The sequence below is a fragment of the Oxyura jamaicensis genome, chromosome 3 (genome assembly GCF_011077185.1).
Source record: "Oxyura jamaicensis isolate SHBP4307 breed ruddy duck chromosome 3, BPBGC_Ojam_1.0, whole genome shotgun sequence".
Classification (NCBI taxonomy): Eukaryota; Metazoa; Chordata; class Aves; order Anseriformes; family Anatidae; genus Oxyura; species Oxyura jamaicensis.
In genome coordinates, this window is record NC_048895.1 from 98,880,185 (window position 1) to 98,899,396 (window position 19,212).

The window sequence follows — 19,212 nt, forward strand, 5'->3', positions numbered from 1 at the left end:
ATCACAAAGGTAGAATAGATAGTATCTTTACCGATCCTTTAAGATTTCCTATTCTCATTAAGATTTCACATTAAATAGGACTGGGTTAGAACTATGCAGCAGCCTCCCTGCTCCAGATACTTGGTTCATATATTTTCACAGAATCACAGAATCATCTAAGTTGGAAGAGACCTCCAAGATCACCTAGTTCAACCTCTGACTTAACTAACAAGGCCTCCACTAAACCATATCCCTAAGCTCTACATCTAAACGTCTTTTAAAGACCTCCAGGGATGGTGACTCAACCACTTCCCTGGGCAGCCTATTCCAGTGACTAACAACCCGTTCAGTAAAGAAGTTCTTCCTAATATCCAACCTAAACCTCCCCTGGTGCAACTTGAGCCCATTCCCCCTCGTCCTGTCACCAGGCACGTGGGAGAATAGACCAACCCCCACCTCGCTACAGCCTCCTTTAAGGTACCTGTAGAGTGCGATAAGGTCACCCCTGAGCCTCCTCTTCTCCAGACTAAACAGTCCTAGCTCCCTCAGCCGCTCCTCGTAAGACTTGTTCTCCAGACCCTTCACCAGCTTCGTAGCCCTTCTCTGGACTCGCTCGAGGACCTCCATGTCCTTCTTGTAGTGAGGGGCCCAAAACTGAATGCAGTACTCGAGGTGCGGCCTCACCAGAGCCGAGTACAGGGGGACAATCACTTCCCTGGACCTGCTGGCCACACTGTTTCTTATGCAAGCCAGGATGCTGCTGGCCTTCTTGGCCACCTGAGCACACTGCTGGCTCATATTCAGCCGACTGTCAACCAGTACTTCCAGGTCCTTCTCTGCCAGGCAGCTTTCTAACCCCTCACCTCCCAGCCTGTAGTGCTGCTTGGGGTCTAGTCTAGGTCCACTACATTTCTAAATGGTATTATTTTTTAGACTTTGGAATTACAGAGTAATCATGAAATAAGCATCTGTAATACCCATAGTATATACTACAGTATCTGCCTCAGCTTCGTGTACTGAAAGAGCCAGATGTTGCTGTATGGTGAAATGCAGCCAATAATCAGGAACAGAAAATGTCATCAAATAATAGAAGCTTCATTTCCACTACATGTGAAATAAAGCTTGATACAGATGACTTATGTTCACTTGGCAGTAATCAGTAACATTAAGGTTGCAAAAGAATTTTCCAGATTACATCGAGTTCTATATGCTTATAAATTCTTTGGGGAAAAAAGTCACATTTGGGAATTCTATTTTTCCATCTTGGTTACTAGCTAGACATGGTATTTTTTCTCCTACAAATTTTGAGCAAAGTGCTTCTTCCTGTGCATTTCAGTTTTAGGTGAAGAACAATATTTTTTTTTTGTGTGTGTGTGTTCAAAGGAACTAGTAAGTCCTAGATTCCTGTGAGTTGTTTCTTCTTCAGGTCCTTCATATTCCCTACAACTTCCCCTTCTTCCCCTTGTACTTTCCCATTTCAATACTTCTCTGTACTTACTCTTCCTTTAATACTTCCAATAATACCACTTCAAATCCATGAAACCCCCACAAAGCCATCAGAATGCCTGTTGTTGCAGCTAGTTTGCAGGTATGTGTGTATTACCTATTTAGACAACCCATATTTAATGGGTGGCCAAGTGACCCCTGCCCCAGTTGTTGGTCAGGGCAGGAAAGGACAGTGCTCTTCCTGCCTTCACTTCAGTATTGGGTGGTGACAGGACCTCCCAATGTGTCACATCAGCAACTTGTAACACAATTCTAGAAATTCAGCTCCTTTGAGGTATCCACCACTTCAACAAATGTAAAAATTGCACAAGTGTGTACCTATGTAATTTCAGCATGTTATTTGTTTAGGAAACCAGATTTGTTTTTTTTAAAGGCTCTTAAAAATTTGTTTGCAGCATAGCATGTAAATGTTTTTCTATGAAGGAGTAGTTTTGCAGCTGTTTTGAAAGGAGGAGGAGAATGATTAGTTATGAAGTGTTCCTGGACCATGGCATTAATCTGGAGTTTATATGTCTGTGTGCTCTTCCTTGAATCAAAAGTTTGTAATTATTTGAACTGCAGATGCCCTTTCATGTTCCTTTGGCAAGGGGCTCTTAAACCTCTTCAGCCAGATGGAACATATTCATTACACACAGATTCATAGAATGACTTAGGTTGGAAGGGACCTTAAAGACCATCTAATTCCAATCCCCCTGCCATAGGCAGAAACACCTTGCACTTGACCACGTTGCTCAGAACCCTATCCAAGCTGGCCTTGAATACTTACAGGGATGGGGCATCCACAGCTTCTCTGGGCAGCCTGTGCCAGTGCCTCATCACCCTCTGAGTGAAGAATTCTTCATTGTATCTAATCTAAATCTTCTGTCTTTAAAGCCATTAGTTCTTGTACTATCACTACAATCCCTGACAAAGAGTTTCTCCCCAGCTTTCCTGTAGGGCCCATTTTAGGTACTGGAAGGCTGCTATAAGGACTCCCTGGAATCTTCTCTTCTCTAGGCCAAATAACCCCAGTTCCCTCAGCCGTTCTTTGTAGAAGAGGTTCTCCAGCCCTCTGATCATCTTTGTGGCCCTCCTCTGGACCCACTTTAATAGATCTTATGCTGTGGGCCCCAGAGCTGAACGCAGCACTCCAGGTGGGTCCCACGAGAGCAGAGGGGGAGAATCACCTCCCTCAACCTGCTGGCCACGCTTCTTTTGATGCAGCCAAGGATATGGTTGCTTTCCTGGGCTGCAAGCACACATTGCTGGCTCATGTTGAGCTTCTTATCAACCAACACATCCCCAGGTCCTTCTCCTCTGGGCTGCTCTCAATCCATTCTTCGCCCAGCCTGTATTTGTGCTTGGGATTGCCCCAGCCCATATGTAGACTTTGCACTTTGCCTTGTTGAACTTCATGATGTTTGCACAGCCCCACCTCTCCAGCCATCCAGGTCCCTCTGGATGGCATCCCTTCTCTCCACAGCTCAACCACACCGCAATGCTTGGTGTCATCAGCAAACTTGCTGAGAGTGTACTCAATATCACTGTCCATGTCACTGAAAAAGATGTTAAACAGCTCTGGTCCCAGTACTGACCCCCTGCGGAACACCACTCTTTTCTGATATCCGCTTGGACATTGAGCCATTGACCTCAACTCTTCGAGTGCAACCATCCAGCCGATACCTTCCCCACCGAGTGGTCCATCCATCAAATCCATGTCTCTCCAATTTAGAAACAAAGACATCTTGGGGGACAGGGTCAAATGCTTTGCAGAAGTTCAGGTAGATGATGTCAGTTGCTCTTCCCCTATCCACCAATTCTGTAATCCCATCATAGAAGGCCACCAGATTTGCCAAACACGATCTGCCCTTAGTGAAGCCATGTTGGCCATCATCAATCACCTCCTTATTTTCCATGTGATTTAGCATGGTTTCCAGGAGGATTGTTCCATAATCTTGCCAGGCACAGAGGTAAGACAACATGGACCTGTTATATGTCAAAAGTTCCTGTGTAAAATTACATCCCACATTACAAGTAAGATCAAGCTTTATAAAGAAAAGCCAGAATATGGAGGGAAAGTGGTTGGAGTATTTTTAAATGATAGTTTTCACACTAGGAAGTAATGGAAGTTGTGTTTGAGAAGTCCAGGTAAATAAGTAAAATTACAGAAATACCTTTTTTTTTTTTTTTTAAAGGACCAAGGGGAGATGTAGAAACTTATAGACCAGTCAGCCTCAATTTGATAGTAGAAAAATACAAACATTATTAAATAAACACAAAGATTATTGAATAAACAATTTGTAATTATGTAATTATAGAGAAAATAACAAAATTGTAGGAAGCAAGGTAGATTTTTGAAATGAGATTCTATTAAAGTTGTCTCATTTTCACTTTTTGACAGGATAACTGCTGTGGAGGGAAACAATACTCATGATTTGTCTTGACTTTATTCAAGTTTCATGTGATGTTCTTATAAGTAATTTTGGTAAATAGAACCTAAGTTAAGTTACCATAAAATAAATTGAGTAATTGAAAAAGCAATTTAAAAAGTAGGTTCCATCAGTTGCTTGAAAAATAGAAGAATATAATACACCCAAATTTTCCTGATCAACAGTCATACTCCTTTAATTTCCTGTCTGGTGGAAGTTTGAAGCTGGAGCATGCTCAGTGAAAACAATATCTTGGCAAGTAAATTTTCCAGTTAATAAATTTGAACAGATTACACAGGAATAGTAAAAAACAACGTCTTATGCAAATCTCATCTTCCTGCCAAATCTTAGAGTCTCAGGAATTTTGGCTAAAGTTTTCTTTTGAAAAGTAATTTTATTTCTGGCATGGTAAATATCAGCCAAAACATTTTATATTTGGCAAAGTGGTATATAACTTATGTACCTGAACACAGGATCCAGTACAGAAAAAGTTCCAAGTAATGTTAATAACGTTAGATATTCTGAGCCTATATGGCAAGTACACTTGCTTTAAAAAAAAAAAAAAAAAGAGAGAGAGATTAATATTTCTAAGATTGCATTCATGTTTTAACTCCCTAGTTAAACTGTAGCTACCTGGAAGATATTTTTTTTCCAAGCATATTTTAATTGAGCCATGTAAGCGTTGTTTTTCTCATCTCATTTTCTTTCTATCCTCTGTTGAAAAGAAAAGTGGAATTATATTTTAGCAATTCATTCACACTGAGAAGGGAAAGAGACCTTATTTATCTTTCTTCACTACATTTCCTCTTTTACCAACTTGGTCACAAATATTTAATTGAAGAATACAAAAAGAAATCATAGTTTCACTAGACTTTTGTGAGCCATATTCAGTCATTTAAGTAAATGTTGCTTTTCTCATGCACTTCCTGTCTGTTATGCATACAACTTAAGAACCCTGCATATTTACCAGAGTGCATACAGTATTTTTCCTTCACTGACTTCAAGCCTCAACACTATTGTAATTTCACAGTGGTACAGGAGCACACTCTGATATGCTTTTGCAATTTGACTGTGCAGCACAGTTTGCAACAAATCCTTTTTTATTTAAAACAGGAGAATTTCAGAAGAGTGATCAAGGACAAGTCAGAAACTGTTCTTCTGTCTTTAGATTTACTATATGTAACTGAGAAGAAATGTATTCCACAATAGTTGAGAGATATGGGATATTAAAGAGAGTACAAGCAAAGCTCTCTCTTTACAGCAACATTAATCTCTAGCATCAATAAACCATAATCTAGCACTCAAGCCATTCTGTTTTTTTATTAATATGGGTCTTGTTGCTAAAGTCTGGCAGTTTACTACTGAACGTCTTGAGAGCTTGAAAACCATATGCAAGATTATGATGGACATGAGTTAAGACTTTACCCATTTGACAGTATCGGACAGTCTGATTGCTGTTGGAAATTAATTTTAATATTTTCTGGAAGGGATGAATCTAGTTGCCTTCTCCTAGACAAGCATCTTAAGAACAACTTTTCAGATGCATTTCTTATGAATTAGTAAAGTTTACATCTGCTAATGCCACATTTAAACGTGTTCCAGATTTGACAGTAGACAATGGCAGTTGGAATCACTGAAGCTGGCGCTGAAAAGCCATCTGACTCTTCTTGGTCCCTATAGAACACTGTTAAAAAACTTAAGTACAACTTATAGATAGAGTTCCAATTCATCTGGCATTAATTTTTGGCATTATGGATCTAGTTCTTATGCTTACAAGTAAGAGCACCATTTTAGTTTGTGTGTGTGTGTAAACGATAGTCACAAATACTCACAAAGAGTTTTAAATAAAAATTTACAGCTGAACAAGCTTTCATACCTCATTCCATAGCCAACAATTTATTTTTGCCCGTTTATAACAGTCTTAACGAACTGCACAGTACTAACACATTTGTTGTTTTCAACTATGATATGGCAACCAACCTGTGGTATACTTGCTGAAATTTAGAACTGAATATAGAATTTCTTCTGTTTTGAATCTTATGAAGACTACAGCTAAAGCCTAGATATTATTTTTTGTTTGTTTGTTTTTGTTTTATTTTGTTTTACTTTCCAAAAAAGTGTGGTTAGCATTTCAATCACAAAGAATGAAATAATATGCTGTAGAATACAATAGTAACAGTTGTACTCATGTCAACAATTAATAAACACTAAGACTCACCAACATCCTTAAAGAAGTCATGAAATGCACAGGTGCAGAAAATGTAGACACTGTCAGATAGAACCTTTACACGATACAGGCTCATGTCTTGTTCAAATAGTGATTCAACAGCTCTCAAAGTAATCAATAAACTTAAGTGTGTGTGGTAGTGATGCAACAGGCCTGTAAGGTCTTTATGATACATTATATATCCAGCTGTTATAGGTGGGTGGGCAAATCAAGAACATACATTTTTCTTACTTGGCTGTGCACATACAGTGATCAAGGTCAGTGCAGTGTGCACATATTTTATATTCTCAGTACCAGCAGGCAGTTTTGTAGTCCTGTCTTCCCACTGCTTTTATGTTCTTTCTTGCTTGCTGTCTTCCCTCTAGTGCCTTTGCTGTACTTAACTGCTTATTAGGATGCATATAGTAAGCTGAAATAGCCTTGATTATTGAAATATTAGACATGCAGAGTTTCTTCTAAATGCGCATAAAATAGACAATTGTAATTAAGGGAAAAAAAAAAAAAAACAATCACAGATGAGGCAAGCAAGCAGAAAGGTGGAGTTTTAGATTATGCAGGGCAAAATGATCAGTTACTCAGTTCTCTGCCTGGCTGGGTATGTGGTGGAATATGTTACTTTGTTACTTTTAAAAATAAACGGAGAGATTGGAGTGATTCATTTGTTAGAAAGAAGTATCATTGGTGTTATTTTCTAGGGAAAAAAAAATCACATTACATTCTAAACCTGAAGAAGCAAAATTTCCACCCTATAAACCATACTCCAGATGGCCTCTTGTTAGCAGACATATTGCCTCCATGTCCTCTGACAATGCAGTATCTATATTTCCTCTGTCCCTCATGCCATCCCTATCGTTCACCAAATCCATATTTCCAAATTAAACCCCCAGTCCTCTTCCCCTTTCCCTGTTGTAATCTTCATCCAAGCTATATTCACCACCAGAACACCAGTTCTCTGAGCAAAGTCTCTCCTCAGTTTGCACAAACCTGTATGCCAACACCTGTTCTGGATATACATGACTGCCCCTTGCTAGACAGCTTCAAGGTTGTGAAGGCAGCCAGTGCAGACATCAAGTGTCTCTCAGGGACAAAGCACCACATCCCCACCCTCATTTATGTCCTACTGTGTCAAATGCTCTTGTGATTAATTGAATTTCTCAGGCCTCAGGGTGAACCTTATCTGTCCGATGACCGTATCGAACACAGTCTATCACAGTTGACCATATCAGAGACCTGCAACAGAATACTTTCAGAGTTCTTCTACTCTCTTCTTATAATCCTCCATGATCTCACATCCTAATAGAAAACTTAATATAAAATAGTGAAGATGTGAGAGAACACGAGGGAAGTGAGCCAACTGGTAAATTACATGTAGAAAGCTCATATGCTACCTGTTTGGCTACCCTGTTCTGTAACAACTTCCAAAAACAGTACCACTCTTAAAAGTAATCCCCCTGAGCAGCATTATCTGGTGAAAATAAAGTGCTGTCTTCACTTAAAACACAGGTTTGGCAACGCTTCTCCTCTTTCAACTGCATGTAAATTATATTATGTAGAAATAAGATCATATTGTAAGTAGCCAAAAGATTAATTGTAACAGATTAGACAAAATTCTGAGGTACACATTTTGGTCTGTAGTCTGATAGAATCAATGAGCACTATGCAGTAGGGGAATTGGATTGACTCCCAGTGATGACACATTCCTAGCTTTCCTCTTTTCTGATCCAAAAACTCTTCACATAATGTTGTTAGAGCAGTCTGAAATCCTGCCTACAGTCTGTGTTAGCTATCTCTAATTGTTTTTCTTGATAAATATGTACAGCTTAGAAGTGAATATATTTGCACTAAAGAAATGAAAAGCTTTGTAAAAGGCTCTTGTTTGAGCTCTTCTGGCTGCAGTCGCTCAATATGTTGAATGTCAGAATGAATCAGTCAGAACCTGAGGTGAAATTGTTGGATGATTTCCATTAATTTTGGAGCAAATCTAAGACTAATGTGAGTGCTTTTGTATTTTATAATTTGTTGTTTTAAAATATTGTAACTCAAGAGATTTAAACTTTTACTTGAGCTGAGAACAGATATATTATTCTGTATTATTTTATATTGACTTGCATTTATTAAAAGTCCTGTGTAAAACTCAATTTTAGTTGTGTAAAACTTATGCAGAGAGTTAAAAAATTGCACTATTTTTTTTCTGAATATTTACATTTATTGTATATTAATGTTTACAGTAGACATATATTGTCAATAAAATACAAACAAAATAACAATAAAATGTTTTAAGAAACATTTCCTTATGACCATATCTATCAATCAAAATAGAAAAATTGGTTTCTTTATGCCTCAAAAAAATCAGAATAAAGATTACATGGGTTTAAGTTCCTCAAAGGATTTTAACCAACATTTACGCTTCATTTTTCTTCCACAATGAGATCTAATTTTGAGTATGAGGCCCAAATGAATACTTCAGCAACTGAATGCCAATTATTACGCATTACTGAAGTGCTTGGTTTGATATAAGTTCTCAAGAGATTTTTCTTCTTTTAGGGTAATTATTTCTTAACCTATTAACTAGCAAGTACACAAAAACAGAAGTTTGAGAGAGTTTTGCCACTTCCCTTGATGTTATCTTTTTTTTTTCCTCCTTATTTAACTAGATATGAATCATAATAAATTGTACAGTCTGCTCATTGGTTGTGTTGGCTTATGCCTCTATTGTTTTCATAAGATTATAGGGTATTTTGTGTTTGTTATTATTTAAAATATTGGAAGTGTCAGTTTAATTTCCATATAATTTCCACTTAATTTAATTTCAATTTAATTTCCATTAAATACAGGGGGGATCCATGGCTGTTTAACACAATTAGGAGAACTTCTATAATTGACAGATTGTCTTACTCCAGTTAAGGTATATTTATCTGCTCACACAGAAGCAACCAAGTGCAACATTTAAAGGGGTAAGGGTTTATGAACTTTTTTGCAACTAGATGTTGCAGGTAGCAACATTTTCCAGAATACATTTTGATAAACTTGTGCTGGTTGACTAGAGACTGGAAGTAGTGGGAAGTCACATAGCAGTTTGCATTGCATTTCAAATGCATGGAATGATATACTCAGAAAGCAGAATTTTGTAGTAAAGAGCAATGAAAGATGAATAACAGCACACCTCCCTAAACCTTGATTTAATCAAGATGCAATGTTTAAGATTCCTTAATTTTTGTCATACATCTGTAATGTATTCTTCTGTGTTAGCTGCTTTCAGATAAAAGAATATCTGACTTCTATTGCAATATGTATTTCTTTAAAATCTAGTCATAAAAACTAAAATGTTCTCCCATTGCATGGAAGAAAAAAAAGCAAGGAAATATTGCAGAGGCACATTGTATAAGAGATCCAATTATAATAATCTGTTTATAATGGCTTATTAATTCAAATGATGGCACGAAAAATGACTTGTGCATAGTGTCTGAATTCACCTATTTTTTCTTCAAAAGCTGTAGGAAAACTTAAAAAATTTTTGAAGGGATGGGGGACTCACTTCATTTATGTTGACAAATTCTCAAAGCTGTATAATTACAAACTTCTCATGATTCAAGATTCTAGAAAGTTAAAATTTATTTGTCTGATGATGAACCACTAAACACAAATTGTTATATACATCCAAATATCTCTGCTTACATATTCTATGCAGGATTTAGGGGCTGAAAGCATTGTTCTCCCAGGCTTATGTGTGCACTGAGAGAACAATCTCTAAGGAGAGCTTGCTGCCAAAACTTTCTCTGTCCAAAGGTTACTGTGTCTGAGAAGGACTTTCCTGTAGCTTTCTTGGATGTTTCATTGAGCATAAAGGCAGTTGTAAGGCCACTTAACGCCATGGGAAGAGCATATCCTGGAAGCATGCTGAATATGATCCCATTACTCTTGTACAGTAATATTGCTTATTGTCACCTTATGCTGGAGAAAGTAGACAGTAAGGGAAAATTACATTTGTCTGAGATTTGCTTAGTGGAAAATAAAATCCCTGAGACAATAAACTATATGTGCCTGAGGTTGTAAGGAAACATTGCACAATTGTTTAAAATATATATATATATACTCATCTTCATCATGAACTAGAGTCTTCAAATATTGAAAGTCTGATGCCACTTTCTCCTTCTTCCACCTTTTTATTTTTCATGTGTCTGATCCTGTTCTCTTCATAATTCCACCAGAATCCCTGGCTATTTCCTGAATGAAACAGTGAAAAGGAAAATACCAACTTTGTCTTATTCTGCAGAATGTGAGATAGAATAAGAATCTTCGATTTGTGTTCTCCTGTTTGCAGCCTAGTCAATACTGAAAAAAGAACAATAAACCTCTACTTTTGATCATTTTATTTTTTATTTAAAGTGTTTGTTCGTTTGTTTGTTAAATAATTTGAAATCCCCGGTGAGTTAATTTCATTCAGGCTCTTGGAGACCACTTTTGTCTTCTGAAAACTCTTATTAGCATTTGTCTTAGAGGGAAATCAAGAAGTTTTTCCTGTATTTAGATTGAACATTGTGTCCTGTATCATACCGGACTATGTATTAGCTGTGTCTACTTAAAACATCCAGAATGGTTTTATTTCTACTGAGCCAGGTACAACTTTTTTAAAAACAAAGTATAGGTCGCTTACCCTGGGGAATCTACCAAGCAGAAGCAAAGAAATATGGCTAAATTAATTCACATATTTTATGTGAACATAGTTAGTCTGGCTTATGAATCTTTCCGAATGCTTACAGGTTGCTTTCCAGTAATGAAATCACAGTATTACTTGTTGTGTATCAGCACCTGAGTTAGTCATTATCTGCCTTCCGTGGAGATGTAAAAAATGACCTCATATTCTGGTAATACTTTACTGCCACAGAAGAGGAGACAGTATGATTACTATCATATAACAAAGAGACATAAAATATTTATTAAAAATAAAAAAGGTATCTATCACTATAGCTGTTACTTACTTCACAGTATGTTCATACACCAAATGTTCATATACCAGATGTTTACAAGGACACCTGTCCCATTATCTTTAGCTTCTGAAGGAATCAACTTAACTACCTCAAAATAAAAAGTCAGTAAAATAAAGATGTTGAAAAGCAGAAAAAAAGAAGAAGGTGTATAAAAGATACATATTTCAGGGAAGTGCTTAATCACAATATTGGAAGTAGGGTAGTAAGTGATACTGGAAAAAAAAAGTCATGAGGGAAAAATAAATCTCTCAAAATCTCTCAAGAGCCAAACATCTTAACAGTGAACACTGCACATCTGGACAAGATGAAAAACAGTTTCTGACTACCTGTACTATTTTTAAAAAACATTGTAGTACAGAAAGATGAGCTTCATCATACTGGTCCATTTCCTGGTATATTCCTGTTAACTCCTTTGGTTCCCCGAACACTCAAAGTTGTTGCAGAAGTTTACCTCTTAATGCTGAAGGTGGTTAATGCAGGTATCTTCAGAATGTCCTCTTTAGCAAGCTTGGGCAGATCCTGAAGCTATTACTCATGTAAGTAACTCTCATTCTCAGGAGTACTTCCAGTAGTTTCAGTTAGGAGGACCCTGAGTATGACGGACTGAGCCTGTACAGTGCCTGCGGTGGGCTGTCCCCCCCCAGCAGCTGACCACCCACCCAGCTACTTGCCCATTCCCCCATCAGCAATGGGATTGGGAAAGACAAGCATTGTCTGTTGTGCACAGAAGATGAAATATTTTATAAAAAGTCAAGGGAATTTGAGACCTGGTTAAGAGTAACTGTTTTTCTTGCTGAATTGGGGCATATGAATTTCAAATAGCCATATTTTTGTGTGTAAGCTGTGCTATGACTTTATCTTCGCTTCCACCTGGCCTCTGTCCTCCTAGCTTCCTTCAGAGTCTGCCAAGATATGTGTCCTCATCAGCTTCCCCTGGTTGAGACTTGAGACCACATCATTCCCAAACATCTTTAACTTTTCAAATAATATAAAACATGGGGTAATATTTAAATGTTCTTGCAAGTTGAATGCTTTCATTGCCTAAGCTGAGTGAAATGTAAACAATAAAGCAGCAGAGGGTGAAAATTAAATTGACGTACTGCACTTCCAGTGAGTGAGGTATGGATATCCACCTTTTATTCTTAGCACTTTTAAATATACAGTTCCATTTAAAGGTTCAAATTTTAATTTAAAGTCCATTGCCGTTTGCTGATTAGTCTTTTCTGTATTATGTAAAAAGTTTATAGACCTTAATATGAAATCATGTTTTCTCTCTTTTTTTTCTCTTGCTTCCTCTTTCAGGAACTTGAATTTCAGGATTTGACGGCAGTATTACACTGTATTCACTCCTTTATAGCAGCAAAAGTGGCATCTGTGGATCCAGTATTCATAGACAGCCAGAGCATTGCAAGAAAATATATGTACAGTAACTGATATAAGATTATATGTTGTGATTATGGAAAATAAATTATTTTCTTAAAGAAAGTAGTTATTTCATGCACAATATTGCAACTTTGTGATTTTCTAAGAAGTCTATAGTTGTGTTATCTGTAACGTTAACAGTTTTCACAATCTGTTCAAAATTTTGAATCTATGAGTTAACAAATATTAAGTCAAACTGAATCAGTTTGTTGTTTTCAGCATTATTGTAAAATTCTGAGCAAATATTCATTCAATAACATTTGTGGTGTCATTTTGATTTCTGTTCTTATGGTCTTACATAAACCTCCTTATCAGATAAAAACATGGAATAACGTTTGAAAAGTGTGTGTCCAAAGGTTGGCCTCTTAAGTGCATTTTGTAAATTCCTGGGTACACAGACAATTTTTGCAGCCCTCACTGTAGAAAAGAACTAATTATTCTAGAAAACTACAATAAGAATTGATCTTTCATCTTGCTTTGGTGTGTTTGAAACGTATAATTCTTTCGTCCAGTTCTTTGGAGGCCTGAGAGTTAGCAGGGGCCATAAGCATGCATTTGACTCTAAACATATTATGTAGCCATGATGTATGCACAAGGTAATGCTAAGTATGTAAATATCTTGCTAGATCAACTGAAAGGCCTCAGAATAAGCTAAGGAACCTAACTATAGGCACCGACCTCTAGGGTTTTCTTATATATTACTGAAGTTTCCATTAATCAATCATCTACTTATTCATAGATTGACTTGACAGTAGCCTCAGATATGATGCTCTGTATGGCTGCAGACATTCTTTAATGACTTCTTTGCGTGGCAGAGGATGCTGTCAGTAGGGTGATACCTGGACATAAAGATTTTTCTAGCCCACCTAACTTTTCTTTTCCTTCACCTCTAACCCTGATTTATATAGGTGCTTAAATATAAATGAAAAGAGTTTCTCCTTGCTAAGAAAATAAGACAGCTCTAGTATTAGCATATTCCTAACATTTCATTTGAAATCAATTTTTTACTTGCACAGCTACTGAAAACATCCTGATACTGAAAAATTTTAAAAGGAAGATATTTGAATCTTAGTTGTAAGTAATGTCAGTATTCCAGGCTTCTGTAATTGAAGTCTCAGTTGTTCTTAAGTGCAGTTATGAGTCAGCATCAGGCACTATTTTGTTTGTTTGTTTGTTTGTTTTGCTTTATTTTGTTTTGTTTTTCCCTGAGAAATTAAAAAAAAAAAAAAGCACACAATCAAGAAATTAAGCAAGAAGAATATCCTAAATATATACAATGAGTATGGATCAAAATAATCAAAGCCCTGCCTATAGTTTAGGAGTATAGGAAAGTGTCTTGATAAAGTAAAAGCCTAAAATATAGGCTATATATTATACTAAGGAAAGAAGGTATGTGCCTTTAAAAGCTCTCTGGTGAGAGCTTTTTACATAGCTTCCGTGCTCAAATTTAGTCAGAGAGGTTCCTCCTTTATCGTAAGGCAGGTAGAGCAGATTGCAGTGGGCCTTAGGCACTTACTTTAAAGGGATGCTTATCTGTCCACTTAAAGCTCATGCACAAATAAAGTGTCTAAAGTAGGTGATTTGATCCTAACATAACGATTGCCTACTGCAAAGTGGTATCCTGAGAGAAATTAATTTCAATGTTAGGGATGATGTTAGCAATTATAGTGCTGTTTACAGATGTAATGTTTGCAAGGAGGCGTAGTAGGAGAGCTAACTACCGTTAAAACACTATTTAGCAAAGCTGAGATATATTTTTATTACTTGTAAATACACATTAATAACCATTATGATATTTTAAACAAATAGCATCTAAATTTTATATTACTTTTTTTTAAAAAGATGTCTTTCTCAAACATGCTTTTATTGAAAATATTTCATTTAATTTTCAGCTTTCCTTTTAATTTTTAGCTTTTTGTGCTTACTGAGATTTTAACATTCACAAATGATAGCTTTTTTACAGTCAATTCTCAGTTATTAGCATGAACAATTATAAATGGCAGAGTGACTGTAGTTTGAAGAATGATGGAATTCTTCCTCCCTTATATGCAAAGTTCAGCATTAGGAAAATAAATGGAATATATCTCCAAATACTGTAATTAAAACCTTAAAATAATTTAAGTTAAATTTATTAAATAATCTTTCATTTTTCCTAAGGAGTTCTGCAATTCAGAATAAGCATTATTCAAAAAAGTTTAGAAAGTCCATATGAGTAGAATGAAACAAGTCAATATCAAACTAATTGCAAATACAAGATGCAGTTAGGAGTACATTCATGAATTTTAATAATACTAACATTAGAGGTCAATACAATAAACTTTCTGGTAAAGACCAATTTCTTGGAACTGTAAGGATGCCTCTAATATTTCATTTTGACAATTCATTCCCATGCCCCTTCTCCAATCCACTTGGAGATTACTGATTATTCTCAACAACACACATGTGCTTGCAAATTATTTCTCAGTTTCTCATTTCAAAATTTCTGATTGTCTGTTATACTTTTCAGAACAATTCTATTTATTTCTGTTAAGGATTTGTTTTTCTCCATCAGAAACCTGCATTTCCTTTCCGTAGAACAGTTTTGTAAATTAATTAATTAATGTGTGTGTCAAGAGCATATATTATAGAGGATATTGCATATCCTTATATTCTTATAAGAGGATATTGCATATTTTCATTAGCCACCTTCAGAATTATTATATGAAGTTCCTTATATTTATTTGAAGTAATTTTCTTACTTGTTTGGGGGAATTCCTTAATTCTGTTAAGAGTCTTTTGGTAACGTTCTCTACAATTTTTGCAAGACAGAATTTTTCTTATGGTATGTGCAAATCAATCTCTAGCAAGATAAGAGAAAAAGTTCTTAGCAATTCACCCATTGGATTTTAGGGCTGTATTTTAGAAATAATTCTCCAAAGATGTTTTTAAAGAGACACTTGAAATTTCTTGTTAGCTCACTCTCTTTTTCCTTTCCTTCACATTCTGCAACAATCCCAAAGCAGGCACTAAAGGCCAGCCTTCAGAGGAAGTTGACAGAGCCTGGGAAAAGCTAACACAGAGCTTGTTATTGAGCTCTGATGTGGGTTGTATAGGACTTCCCCAGGACCTTGGATTTCTTTGTAGTTCTCTCAACAGAGCATCATATGTCATATGTGAAAATGTTACACTACCAATTTGTTTGGTGTCTTATGTTTATTTGTTACATTTTTTTAAATGTCATTAAAACATATTATCATCACCTTCACAGTGTAATATAACATGCATATACTTTTTGCAGTCAGGTGTCATCACTATTGTCACTACTTTTCAGCTCACTGAAGACTCCAAAGCAGTAGGATCCATAAATGGTAAATAGATCCAACAGTGGCTAGATAGCTTCCACAGTCATCCCAAAAGAATCAATCACTGAAACAGCGGACAGTTGTTTTATGCTATCTGGGCAGCTGGAATGTCAAAAAATTACTTAATAATCAAAACGGAAAACAAAATTTAATATACTTTGTTATGTGCTTGTGATATATTAAGCTTTAGTTTTGCTGCCTCATTATTCATTTGTGAACAGTTTTGTCTTGTTTTGTCTAGGAAGACAAAGTGATACCAGAGTTGAGTAAGGGGTAGGAGGAGAGAGGCATTTGCTACAGCAGAGCTCTGAACAGAAGGCCAAGTAAGGACACACAGAAATGATAGAAAATTGTGCAATATCACAAAATCAAGATAGCCACTCATGATTAGAAATGTAGTAAAACCAAGTTATTTCTATATGTCCTGATTGTGTCTTTAATTTAAGCTCAAAACTTCAAAAGAGCTAAATATGACTCCACTTGGAAACATGATATTGAGTGAATGACTTGTGCCATGGATTTAAAGTCAGTGATATATATTCTAACTAAGGAATGCTATGGGAACTGGACTTGGGAACTGGAGTTGAACTGTACTGTAGATTTGTTAAAACAACTCCTGGCATTCTTTGATCAATGTTAATTGAAATCTGCAGAAAATTTCTGTGCACAGTCATGAGCTGAGTGAGCTCAGGTCTGTTCCCAGCAAATGTCTTGGTTGTGCTACCCTGTTTAAAACAAGGGAGACTTTAGTAGAGGTGATGTGTGCAGACCATGCCAGATGGCCTCAGGGATAGAAAATGAGCCCTGAAAATTTTAGTTATAAATTTAGTTGTTACTATAGATTCTCACTGACTTCAGTGGAGGCAGGGCCTCACCTAGTGTAGCTGACCTATATTATTTATATTTATTTTTGATTATAGATGTAAAGCATAGAATTATAATATTGAAGCTCTGCTGATCCAGCCAAAGCTCAAGTTCTGGATATCTGACCTAATTCTTTTCACACTAGGATCTTAAAAAATGGAAAGTATTTCAGAGTAATAGCCACTCTTGTACCAGTACGCTTGAAGCTTAAACAAGAATTTTTCTAATTATTATTTAGGGATGGGTGGGAGGGGATAGACTCTGACAGATGTTGCAACCATAAATCTAACACCTGTTTCCTATCTGAAGTACAGTTCATAGGCAACTTCCAACAAGGCATGTTTTTCCACAAAACCTTTAATATAGTCTGATTTTGTAGTGGCACAAGCATTATTTACAAATGCCTGAAATTCTTTTTAAATAGATTTCCATAAATGCCTCTATTGTTGGTATTTTGCAACACCTCCATACCCACCTGAATATCAACTCTACTGCAATATTCAAAGTGCATCAAAGAGGATGGACATTCAGAAGGAATCCCTTTCCTCCATGCCTACGTGAGAGGTGAAGAGAAGACAGTGGTGATTTCTGTCCCTCTTTCCAATGTATAGGAAATGGATCAAAGACCTACCAAAATGGAGGCAGGGGAAGGATGGACAGACTGTTCAGTCTTAAATGTCTCCTTTACATAAACATACAAGCTGAAAGTATCTATCACTCTCAACATTTCATAGAGAAATTCTTTAATATAGTCCTCTTACTTTAATTTGATTTCCACTGAGCTATAGCTGCTGAATAGGGAGCTATTTCAAACAAAATAATGTAAAATATATTATGTAATCATCTATTTAATTTCTTAATGTATGCTTTAAGAATATTTACATACTTTTTTTGTTGAAGCATGTAGAGAAGAAATTATCTTCTCTAAGAAGTAAAGGTGAAGTAAAGGTGAAGAATTAAAGGTGAAGTAAAAGCCCTTATAGCAAATTTATTAGAAAGTACAAAAGGGATTTATGTTGCATGCAAGATAAAATTGAAGATGCATTTTAATCTGGTTCAACCAGAAGAACTCTACAAGTAAAATCTTTTCATTAAATTTGAAGTTATTAAGTCCTATGGACTGGAGCCAAAATCCACCGCTGTTGATGAACAGACTTCAAGTGACTTAAATAGGACTTAAGCTGAAAAATGAGAAAAAGATACACAATTTTAAATAATCCAGGAAGGGGGAAAAACTGTTTTCTTTTCTAATATTGCCTTGGTGCACAGCTGCCTTCATTGTCAATACAGGGGTTTATTCCTGCAGGAAAAAAAAAAAAAAAAAAAAAAAAAAACTGACTTTTCAGTGAAAAATCAAACTCGGACTACTTGGATAGAAAACTATAATCTTTTATTTGGAAAAGCTGCTATGGTGCCCTATAGGAATTGTGGTTATGCAGGTGTTCATACCTCCAGTCTACATGCATCACAGGCTTTTTTTTTTACTTTTTTTTTTTTTCCCCCCTCTGGAAAAAGTGTAATATATTGTCTAAGTCTCACTACATTGGGAACTGAGTGTGTATATATATATATATTTACTTTAATGCCAAAATCATCTTTTTTTACAAGAAATCAGATTTACAAGAACAATTAACTGAAAAGATATGTAATGTTCATGTAACTAATATTTTTAGTACTGTTAGAGCTACAAGAGCACTTCATTCTTTCTTTCTGTAACACTAACTTGATCATGACTGTCATAGATCTGTAGGATTTCCAGAGTAGGAAAAAGGGAAAGTAAGTTAAATGTAAGGAGGATTTTATTTTTCTTTCCTAGTTAAAAATTAATCTTGGAACATAATTTCTGTTATATTTCTAGGCTAGGAAGCTGCCAGGTTTTTACGTGTCCCTAAATTTTCAAATATGATAGAAATGTGATACATGATGCTTATTAATGAATTCATATAGAAATTAGTTGCCCAGTCTATGTTAGTCAGCTGTCTCAGCTCATAATAAGTGAAAAAACACTGGCAGTTACAGGGAGTGCTTTAATCCCACCTGTTACAGATGCCTAAAACCAGTGGACTGAATCATGTTCTGAAGAGATACTCACCCTTCTTCATTGACTGTCCTACACTGAACAATGTTGGAGGATTATGAAAATAAAGTAGAACAATCCTGAAATGAACAGAGTATAAAACAGAAGTTTTTCATCCCCTTAAGGAGGTATGGGGCGAGGGTGAGGAAAGAGAGAAGAAAACTTAGCCTACTTTTCCAGCCAGCAGTTACTACCTTGTGCTTAGTAAAAAATATTTCTAAAATGAGGCGGTAGAAATTTTATTTGTAGACTGGTTCTATGTCTCAGGGGATACACTGACTTGTATAACATCAAGCTACTCATAACAAAAATATTAGAGACCTTTTACTGTATTTAAGCAGTTTGTTCAATTAAAATTCAGAACTGAGCTAAACTACAGCCCGTTAGTACACCCTAATAC

At 36.1% G+C, this 19,212-nt stretch overlaps 1 protein-coding gene and 1 long non-coding RNA gene across 9 annotated transcripts in view; both read left to right on the forward strand.

The window, feature by feature from the left end:
• The window catches only part of SNTG2 (syntrophin gamma 2), a 271,731-nt gene extending 258,665 nt beyond the window's left edge, over window positions 1-13,066 (forward strand). For 7 of the 8 annotated variants that reach the window (XM_035322208.1, XM_035322209.1, XM_035322211.1 and 4 more), the window contains one exon: window positions 12,411-13,066. In XM_035322208.1, coding sequence (XP_035178099.1) covers window positions 12,411-12,542 — 132 coding nt within the window. In that variant the 3' untranslated portion in view covers window positions 12,543-13,066. The remainder of the gene's footprint in view (window positions 1-12,410) is intronic. The other variant, XM_035322207.1, reaches the window with a different exon arrangement.
• Window positions 13,067-15,289: 2,223 nt separating this feature from the next.
• LOC118164820 lies at window positions 15,290-18,069 on the forward strand. The gene is made up of 2 exons (XR_004749683.1): window positions 15,290-17,666; window positions 17,698-18,069. It is a non-coding gene; the product is annotated as an uncharacterized LOC118164820 (long non-coding RNA).
• Window positions 18,070-19,212: the final 1,143 nt, after the last annotated feature.